This window comes from Gambusia affinis, linkage group LG20 (assembly GCF_019740435.1).
Source record: "Gambusia affinis linkage group LG20, SWU_Gaff_1.0, whole genome shotgun sequence".
NCBI classification, from domain to species: Eukaryota; Metazoa; Chordata; class Actinopteri; order Cyprinodontiformes; family Poeciliidae; genus Gambusia; species Gambusia affinis.
In genome coordinates, this window is record NC_057887.1 from 23,982,912 (window position 1) to 23,992,982 (window position 10,071).

At 43.4% G+C, this 10,071-nt stretch overlaps 2 protein-coding genes across 3 annotated transcripts; both read right to left on the reverse strand.

Annotated features, from left to right (window-relative positions):
* Nucleotides 1–254: 254 nt before the first annotated feature.
* On the reverse strand, nucleotides 255–6,330 carry msrb1b (methionine sulfoxide reductase B1b). 2 transcript variants are annotated; one of them, XM_044102907.1, is made up of 4 exons: nucleotides 6,180–6,329; nucleotides 5,060–5,202; nucleotides 4,868–4,985; nucleotides 255–496 (listed from the first exon to the last, which is right to left on the reverse strand). In XM_044102907.1, exons 1-4 carry the CDS (start codon nucleotides 6,232–6,234, stop codon nucleotides 480–482), a joined length of 333 nt encoding a protein of 110 aa, XP_043958842.1. In that variant the 5' UTR covers nucleotides 6,235–6,329; the 3' UTR covers nucleotides 255–479. The 2 variants fall into 2 exon arrangements, with proteins under 2 accessions (XP_043958842.1, XP_043958841.1); XM_044102906.1 differs by lacking the exon at nucleotides 255–496 and having other exon boundaries at nucleotides 4,725–4,985; nucleotides 6,180–6,330.
* Nucleotides 6,331–6,453: 123 nt separating this feature from the next.
* On the reverse strand, nucleotides 6,454–9,245 carry neurl2 (neuralized E3 ubiquitin protein ligase 2). The gene is made up of 2 exons (XM_044102905.1): nucleotides 8,314–9,245; nucleotides 6,454–6,700 (listed from the first exon to the last, which is right to left on the reverse strand). Exons 1-2 carry the CDS (start codon nucleotides 9,065–9,067, stop codon nucleotides 6,585–6,587), a joined length of 870 nt encoding a protein of 289 aa, XP_043958840.1. The 5' UTR covers nucleotides 9,068–9,245; the 3' UTR covers nucleotides 6,454–6,584.
* Nucleotides 9,246–10,071: the final 826 nt, after the last annotated feature.

Here is a 10,071-nt window from a genome sequence, read left to right on the forward strand (position 1 = left end):
GGAGGTTTGTGTCCTGAAAGAAAGCAATATGGAGCGTGCTGTGGTGGCGTAGGGGACAGCGCGGCCTCGAGTGATCGTCGGGGGTTCGATTCCTGGACCTGGCGATGTTTCCTGTCAGCCTACTTTTATATAAGGGACACTGGAGCCCACAAAAGGAAAAAAAGGAATCCACTTTGAAATTTTTAGAAGTCTGGACAGAATACTTAAAAAAAAACTGTTATATCCGTTCTGAGCAATAAAGATAATATTTAGTTCATTTTTATTACATTTCCAAGTTTAATAAATTTATTAAAGCCGATCTGGAGCTGCTGGATACATGTGATTTGTTTTTAAGTGTTTCTGACCAGCAGGAACAGAATAAGTTCAGTTTTTACAGGCTGAGCTGGCCGTGATTCTTCAGCAGGCAGGGCGTCCTTCTCAGGCTTTTCCCCGTCCACGTCACCCTCTGACCCGACCCGGTCTGAGCAGAACCAGCGTCTCTAACGCTCCTCCTCACCTGCAACAGGTCAGACATAAAACAGCAATAAACCCCCATCATCAAACATCTTAAAGCTTGGCTTCTGTTTGGAACCAACACTGAAACTTTTAAAGTGATTTTTTTGACCAAAACCTGATCTGACAGGAACTAAACCCCGAACAGGAAGTTGGTGGGTCAGTGTAACTGGGTTTATATTGTTAGTTATATATTTCCACAAACTGTTTCTTTAATTTATTTGTCCTCTTATATTTGTCTATCCTTGTGTTCCTCTGTGTCTGCTATAAGGGGTTTGGTCCTCCTGCTCCGCCCTTCTTTCTTCTTCTTTTGTTCGGGGTCCTCCAGGATCATTATAAATACTCAGTTATTAATTTCCTCTTCACTTTTGTTACTCGTTCCACTGGGGAGAGGCAAGTTTTATAATCTGTTGTAATCCTTTCATTTATATTGTTTGAATGTTTATTTTTCCTCTTGTATTAATGATAGGTGTTTGGATATTTTCAGTTGAGTTGCTATTACACCTTTATAACATCTGATGCATGTTAATACTGTTATTTTGTATAGATCGGGTTGGAGAACTGGAGCACATGCTAATGCTAATGCTAATGTCTCCCGATTGACAGGATAAATAAACGGAGAGCCTCCAAACCCTGACTCGGAGTTCTGTGGTTTGTCTGATCACCACATAATGCACACAACGCAGAAGTTCACCGGTCACATTAGCTTTATAGCAGGGTGGTGGCAGCATCATGCTCTGGGGCCAGTCTGCTGCCAGAGGAAGAACTTATTGACGTTTTTCAAACATTCAGTCCAAAAACAAAGATTCAGTTTGATTCTCAAACAAGATGACGACCCAAACACCAGAGGACCAACCTTAGAGGTCCTACAGGATTCAACAAGCTGACCCGCAGAGCGCCTGAACAGAAATGCCCCAAACCAAGAAATACAAACTCTGCCAGTAGGGGCGCCAGTCAGCTAACTCAGCAGAGGTCCAAACTTCTCGACACTGAGAGGAAAATAGCCAAATAAAAAATAAATTAAAATTGTCTTGTAAATCTTATTTTATCTGTTCAACAATAAACTCACCTTTCTAAATGTTTTTTCCCCACCAGGGGGTCTTTTGTGGCTCTAGTGTCCCTTATATCAGTGTTTCCCAACCCTGGTCCTCAAGGCACACTGCCCTGCATGTTTTAGGTATTTCCTTGCTTCAGTGCAGCTGATTTCAATTGATGACTGATTAACAGGTTGAATCAGGCACATTAAAGCAGGGAAACCTCTAAAACATGTAGGACAGTGTGCCTTGAGGACCAGGGTTGGGAAACACTGCCTTATATGACAGCAGTCTGACAGGAAAGGGGGGAAGACATGCGGCAAATGTCAGTCGGGTCCGGGACTCGAACCTGCGACGGCCGCGTCGAGGACTCAAGGCCTCCAAATGTGGGTTGCGCTGTCCCCTACGCCACCACAGTACACCGACCTTTCTAGATTTTAATTTTAAAAATAGTTTATGCTTTTGTAGGGAGGGATGGAAAATACTGTATATCCAAAACATAAAAAGTGTTTTTCCATGTAATTAGCAGGAAATGAGTCCTCTCTGCTGACAGTTTTTTTAAAAAGTGTCTATTTTCATCAAAAAGATCAGGACTAAGGTCATGTCCCTTTAAAAGCGCTTGCTGTAGTTGAGTTTAAAGGGCCGGTGTCGTGTAAAATCAAGTTTTGATTTTTCATCATGTTTTTATGTTTTTCCCTCATAACATCAAACCTGCAGTGTTGCTTTGACTCTTTCATGTTTGAGAAATCCTTTCATCTCTATGGCAACCAGTCAGCTGTTAAAATGCCCAGTTGGGACTAGCCCCGCCTCTGAGGCGAAGCTCCTCCCCCTCTCAGCTCTTTCAGACTAGCCAGCAGCAATTAGCAAACATCAGCTGAGCTCATTATAGGAGCTGCTGCTCAGAGCAACGTTGGTAAAACATTTAAGGCAGGGGTCTCAGACTCGCGGCCCGCGGGCCAACTGCGGCCCTCGGGACGATAGTTTGTGGCCCCCACCTTAATATGAAAGTTTAATGTTAGTGTGGCCCGCGAGCAGTGATGTCAGTAACGCGTTAATTTGTAACGTTACTGACGTCGGACCACTTTTTTCCGTAACGAGTAATATAACGCGTTGCTATTTCAAATCCAGTAGTCAGACTACAGTTACTTATCAAAATCATTTTTGCGTTACTATCTTCTTTTGTTATTTAATCGTATTTCCTCTACTCGTCTTGTCGAGTGACCGACGTCTCAATGCGACAGAAATGTAAACAATGGAGGGAGATGCGCATTTTGTTGGTGGAAAAACTGGAACTATTTTGAGATTCTGCTGACAAGTCCGATTATTATAAGCGACTTTGGGCTTCATTTTTTAAAGTTGCTTGCCGATTTAATGAGCGGCGGGTTGCGCCCTTTTGGGCTCGTTTTTGAACGTGAAGTTGCTCATTTGGGTTTGGAAATAAGCAGAGACTCATAATAGCTAAATCCCAGAATTTGTTTGTCATTAAGGTAGTCTTACTCCATCTCTCCCTGTCCATCATTTCCCGGATGATCCGTCCCGCTGTGTCTTTGTTAATGTCAAGTTAATATATTACCTCTGAATGACGTCGTTGCGCTCCAGAAAACTACAAACATCGAGACCAATTTAAACAGCGCAATAAACGTGAAAACAGCCACGAATGAACGTGTCCGTAGTTTCCAATAATTATAATGGCAACTTAATTCTAATTATTAATACTAAGATAAGTGTCGCAAATCTGTGCAGCCATCTGAGCTGTGAGCTGCAGGAGGAGCTCTGTGCGCTGTGACACCAAATGCAGGGCCGTAACGCAGAACCTGGAGGCCGGGGGGAAGTGGGGGGGCTTTAAAATCCTTCTTAGAGTTTTCCAGACAACAGTGGACCACACAAACTACTCACGTTTTTTATTTTTCTACAATCTCCTCTTCAGTTCAACCTTATCAGTGGAGACACATTGTTGATGTTACCATTATAAAATAGCTTACAAAAAAGTATTGGCAAAGCTCAATGTGATTTTCACAGGAGGCAGAGTGTTGTTGTTAGCACCTGCTGAAAGTAACTAAAAAGTAACTTTTAGTGTAACTTAGTTACTTTCCAAATCAAGTAGTCAGTAATCTAACTAAGTTACTTTTTCAAGGAGTAATCAGTAGTCCGATTAAAGTTACTTTTTCAAGGAGTAATCAGTAGTCCGATTAAAGTTACTTTTTCAAAGTAACTATACCAACACTGCCCGCGAGTTTGATATGATTGGCACTTTTCAGTGTTGTGCGGAGCTGAACTAACTTACCAATCACAGTGCTTCAAATGGAGCTCATTGACCCGCAGTGCCACTCTGAACTCAAAGCCAAGTTCAGGGAGGTGAGTGGAAAAGCAGACAAGCTTGGGCAATTTTTGAGAGAATTGCCACCCAGCTTCCCTGAGCTTTCCCGAATGTTCAAGCGGACCATGTGTCTTTTTGGGAGCACATACTTGTGCGAAAAGCTCTTCTCTACCTTGAACTTCAATAAGTCCAAGTACAGGTCCAGACTTACTGACGAGCATCTTCAAGCTCTACTTAGGGTCTCAACTGCCTCCTCCCTTAAGCCAAATGTGGCTCGGCTATGCGAGAGGAAGCGCTGCCAGACCTCTAGCAGTAAGAAGTAGGCAGAAGAAACAGTTTATAAACTGTTATATTCATAACAGTTTATGTTCAATGTTCCATTCATGTTCAGAAAGTTAAAGGTTAAAGAACTGTTAATACAGCCATTTGAATCTGAATTATAATAATTACATTTATCTAGTCTTCTATAGCTGCTGTGTTATTATTATATTTTATTTATTTATTACTGATTAATTTTTTTTTCTTATGAATTGTTAATTTATTTATTTTTTCATCTTATTTTGTGTTTAAAAAATAAAAATAAAGACATTTGATAACATTGGAATGTTTTTGTAAGAGCTTTTCTTGTGGAAAACCCGATGCGGCCCAGCCTCACCCAGACTCTACCTCCATCGGCCCCCAGGGAAATTGAGTTTGAGACCCCTGATTTAAGGGTTAGGAGCCATGTTGGGACGACTTCCTGGAGGCGGAGCTTGAAGAAGAGCAGGAGTTCTTAAAGGGACAGAGGCCCAATTTCAAGGCGTTAAATTTGATACATGTAGCTTTATAACAGCTGAAGGTGACATAGTTTCTGGCTTATGCTGTAAAATAAAACTCTGTGCTACAGAATACTGGCTCTTTAATAATTTTGTTACAGTATTTTATTTGTTTCCCCTGAATCGATTCTGGACTCTCCTGACCCAGCAGATCCTAAACACAGAGTTCTGAAACAAACCGGGCCGCAAAGAGAACTGGGTCCCGGTACCTTTGTTTGGGATGAAGTGGATAAAGTGGCTGAAGATTCAGAACCGGGATGTCCCGTTTTCTGGACCGTCGTTCAGGAACTGGTGGCCCAGTCCGGAGCCACACTTCCCACACAGAACCTGTGAAGGAGAAACAGAATTTGCTTAGGCCTCCATGGTACTAGTCCTGGTTCTGGTCCTGGTTCCGATCGGACCTTGAAGGCGGTGAGGGTCTCCATCATCTTGGTGACGCTGTCTTCCCTCAGCGTGTCTCTGAACGCCGGCCATGGAGACGAGTGGGGGAACTTGGAGCGGCTGGAGAACAGGGGGTGGAGACAGCGGGAGCAGACGTACAGCCCTGCAGGGAGGAGGTCAGAGGTCACTGCAGGGAGGAGGTCAGAGGTCATTCTGGAGGGTAGCATCACTGCTGCAGCATCCAGATCAGATTTAACAGAATAATTTCTCATGTCTTCCTTCCTGCAGGGCGACTTGACATATTATTATTATTATTATTATTATTATTATTATTATTATTATTATTATTATTATTATTATTATTATTATTATTATTATTATTCTGCAACAGACTGGCGACCTGTCCAGGTTGACCCCGCCTCTCGCCCGGAACGTTAACTGGGGATTGGCACCAGCAACCCTCCCGGCCCCATTAGGGATGAAGGGTGTTCAGAAAATGGATGGATGGATGAATTATTATTATTATTATTATTACTATTATTATAATTACTATTGTTATCATTACTATTATTGTTATTAATATTATTGTTGCTATTATCATTATTATTTTTAAAATAAAATAATAAGCAGGCAAATTGGACACACAAACATTTTTATTCTTTAAAGAACTTAAATAGTTTGGTGTTTGTTACTCTCCACATCAATCACCAATAACAGGTCATCAGGTCAGGCAGAGGCAGCGCAGTAAGAAACACTGCCACCTGCAGGTGGGCGATAGCATCACCTGAGTTAAATGTTTTTGACCATTTTTTTGTTGAAAATTTGCAACAAAAAATATAACTCACAATTATCCATCAGTCCAAAAAAACACCAAAAAACAAAAAACTTAGTGAGCTGTTGATGTTGTATTTCTATGATAGAAACCAAAGGGCTGCCAAAAGCATGATGCTGCCACTACTATGCTTCACTGTTGGCATGGTGTTCTGAAGGTCCAGTCGTTGGTACCGCTGCACCTGATATGGGCCGACTTCACTGAGTTTCTGTTAGTTCTGATGGAAACTTCTCCTGACTGACCCAGAATCTAGCAGAACCTTCTCTAAAATCCGTTCTGGGCTGTAACGTCACTTCCGGTTGACTCACCTGGTTTAAAGTGATCCTTGTAGATTTCCTCTCCACCGAACCGACAGAAGGACATGTTCGGTTGCTCGACCAGAACCACAAAGATAATCCTAATCTGGATTCTGTTCCTTCTCCCTGACTGTATCGCTTAGATTCTGGTTGCTACGTATGACGTCATCACGGCTAACGGCGCTGTAAAGGTGGAGCTCCTCCCCTCCATCATGGCTGCCGCTAGATGGCAGTGTCGGACAACAGCAGGACATTATTTGCTTCACATGGCAGCTGGACTCAGTCCGATCATTTTCTGCTTTATTTAACATAAAAACAAGAACAGTTTATCTAAACTGTGGAAGTTTTTATTTGATTTCTTCATAGACATTTGAAAAGATCTCCGCTGGTTCTTCTTTTCCCTCACATCCAGACGCTTCATTCATACTTGCAGTAGTGCTTCAGCGCGGCAGGCAGCTGCAGCCAGTCGATGGCCGTCCTGTGGACAATGTGCTTCTGAATGACCTTCCTGCACAGCGTCTGCAGAGAGGAGACTGAGAGAGACAACAGATCACTTATCAGGAGAAATCTACAGCACACCACTTCAAAACCTGTCAAAAAACACAGAGCTACCATAAAGAGGCTCCTAAAACAGATGATGATGAATGCAGATGCAGAAAATCTCAAATGAGAGCAAATCATTTCCAGAATCTATAATAAGAAGACAACATAACATAGATCTATATGAGGAACAATTGAAAAATAAATTCTAACAATGTCAGCCCAACAACACCATAACATCCCACAGTCGCGTTTCCACCAACATTTTATATTTAATGGAAAATGTTGTTTTCCATTCCATTCCATGAACCCCTCCTGGTCGTCTGCATATCTCGTCAGCAGACTGGTCAAGCTGCTCTCTCACAGACCTCTGCAGGGTCGTACAGCAGCAGGAGCTCCTTGATCCTGGAGACTTTCTAAATGTTTCCCCCCAACCCAGAATTTATCGGCCCCTTTAGCACCAAAGAACAACCCCCTGTCCTTAACTACAGACGAATGGCCAGACCATCTGTGTTGGTTCATCACAATCAGGGATTCACACCTCTAGTCCAATCAAGTCTCTCTTCTCTGACCAGAACCTGTAAAAGGATCCAGATCCACTGTTGGTCATGCAGACTGACAGACTCTGTATTTCTCTTCTCATCTTGCAAGGTTTTAATCCTTTTTTTTATTTCTTCTCATCCAGACTCTTGCTAAAGTGATTTCTGCCCTCACAAGTGCTGCGTTAGAAAAGGTGACAGTAAAATTAATAACTTCCTCAATTTTGCAAAATAAAAAAAAAAAAAAAGCTTTTATGTTTGCTGGAGGGTTTTGGTCACATATAACAGAGTGTTCATAAAAACAATATCTCTTTCACATCTTTACAAACATAGCATTGAACTTCTGAGCATTGTTTTGAACATGCCAACCCATAGGGGGCAGTGTAGCGCTTTGCTAAGACCTGTCAGCCAATCAAATTGCTTCCAAATAAGCAGCAATTAGAAATTAAATATGGCGCCAGGAAGTTCATCCGTGATGACAGACAGAGAGGTTGAATTACTTTTAAATCATTAGCATATAAAGTTAATAAGAACATCCAGTGGATTGTGTGTCAGACTAATGCACAGGAAGAGACATTTCCATTTTCCATTGATCACATAAACATGGAGTTTTTGCAAATTTCCATTTGGTCAAAGTTTTTATAAATATTGGTTTTTAGTTACATTAAGAGGTTTTGGTGTGGATAAAAGTCCAAAACACATAAACACATTTGTTTTCCCAGATATCCAGCTACATCTGAACTCAATGCGCTAACTGGAAACATGTTAGCTGAATAAGTTCTGACGCAGCGAATCCACTGATGGCCCTGAGCCTTACCAGAGGAACCAAACTCTGAGTCCAACTCTCCAGGAGCGGAAGAGATCTGTGGTCCATGCTAGTTAGCAAATTACTTATTGTTTCTACCCATGCGTAATGCCAACGATCGACACCGATACGCTCTGCTTGTGGATTCGAGCCAAACCAGTAGATGGAAGTATGACTCGTTCACATTTTCTTTTGCAACATTTTAAAAGTTCACTCATAATTCACATAAAGATTGGATGTGAAGATGCCTCCTAACACTCACATCCGTACTCCACCTGGACGATGCGAACCGTCTTGGTGGCAGCGAAGACGTCCACCACGGCGTACAGCGGCCTGCTGGACGGGATTCCCTTGGCGGAGGCCCCCATGTCCTCTCCGTTGATCACGATGTGCATGTCAGCCGTGTCTCTGCTCTTCGGTACGTACAGAACTCCGATCCTGCTGCGTCTCGCCGTGGGCGGCAGCGCATTGGTCTTATACAGGTCGTCCAGGATGTGGCTGAAACGCCCCGGACGGCTCCGGCCGGCCAGTTTGTCTCTGGGGATTCGGACCGAGTCAATGTACAGGTGAGAGTCCGTGAAGAAAGTCTCTGGTTTGGTGTTGCCTCCACCTTGGTCTCCCTGAACTCCGTCCTCTTCCTCTCCTCGTCCAAGTCTCCGCCCGGCGTGTCGGACCTCAGGCTCCTCCAGGACCTTGTTGTGGTTCCGAGTGATGGCGAACACCCAGCTGTCGCCCAGCTCCATCAGGTCTGGGATGGAGTATTCAGGGACCACGGCCAGGCTGTGCGGGTCCCAGGCGGTCAGGCCGACCCGCAGGTGGCCGCACCAGCCCAGCTCCTTCTCCTCGATCTCTATCAGGAAGATCTCTCCGGGTTTCAGCGGTCGTCTGCTGAAGCAAACCCCATTAGCAAAGCTTTCCACTCGGGTGGCCTGCGTTCCCGACTGGTCCAGGATTATGTTGGTACCGTGGTTGGGGTGAAACTCCAGGAACTGGTCAGAAAGAGCCTGCAGGTCCATTTCACTTTCTGTCAATCAGAACGGAACCAGAACCAAAAGCTAATAAAAACAAGAAGGAAAAAAGTTTCCAGTCAAACGGCTGATCGTCTGACCTCAGTCCAACACAGGAAGACCGGAGGCACCATGGACACTTCAGCAGGCCTCTGCCTCTGGTAGGGGCTATTTTTAAACAGCTGCCTGTGTCAACAGGGGAGAGGAGTGTGTGTGTGTGTGTGTGTGTGTGTGCGTCTGTATGTGTGTGTGTGTGGGGGGGCATTGAATGAACGGGAATAACAGGAACAACTAAATCCAGCATCATTTGAAATCATTACATCAGATTCAATCAGAATGAATTAATCATTTCTTGACCCATTTCTGCACAAGAGGTAACAAAGAACCAAAACTTTTTCACATTTTTAAAATCACAAGAAGTGATCAACAGGCCTGAGTAACTCCAGAGGAGCTGCAGGGAGCCATGGTTCAGGTGGAAAGTCTGCTGAAAGGAAACACTCCACAAATCTGAGCCTTAAGGAACAGCAACATCGCTGCAGAAAATCTTCAACACGTTCGGTTTAAAGTTTGGAGCAAACCACAAAATGTGTGGAAGAGAGAAATGTTTGGGAGAAGCAGCAAACCAGCAGCTTCTCCACAAGCTGAGTCTTCTTTCCAGCAGGAACAGGAAGCAGAAACAGGAGCAACTTCCTGCTTCCTGCAGGAACAGGAAGCAAAAACAGGAGCTGAAGACAAGAAATGAACCAAGAGTTCAACTCTGGAGAAGAGTTGAAGATTGATGAGCCTGAACATCCAGACAGAGATATTATGGGATGCTTTGGATTCTAGAGAAGGAATCATGTTGGAATGACTTCCTGGAGGCGGAGCTTCAGAAACAGCAGGAACTTTTAAAGAGACAGAGGCCCAATGTCAACGCCTTAAATTACAAAGTAGATTATATTTGATATTTATAGCATTTTATAACAACTGAAGGTAATATAGTTACTAGTTGTGATATAAAATGGAACTATGAA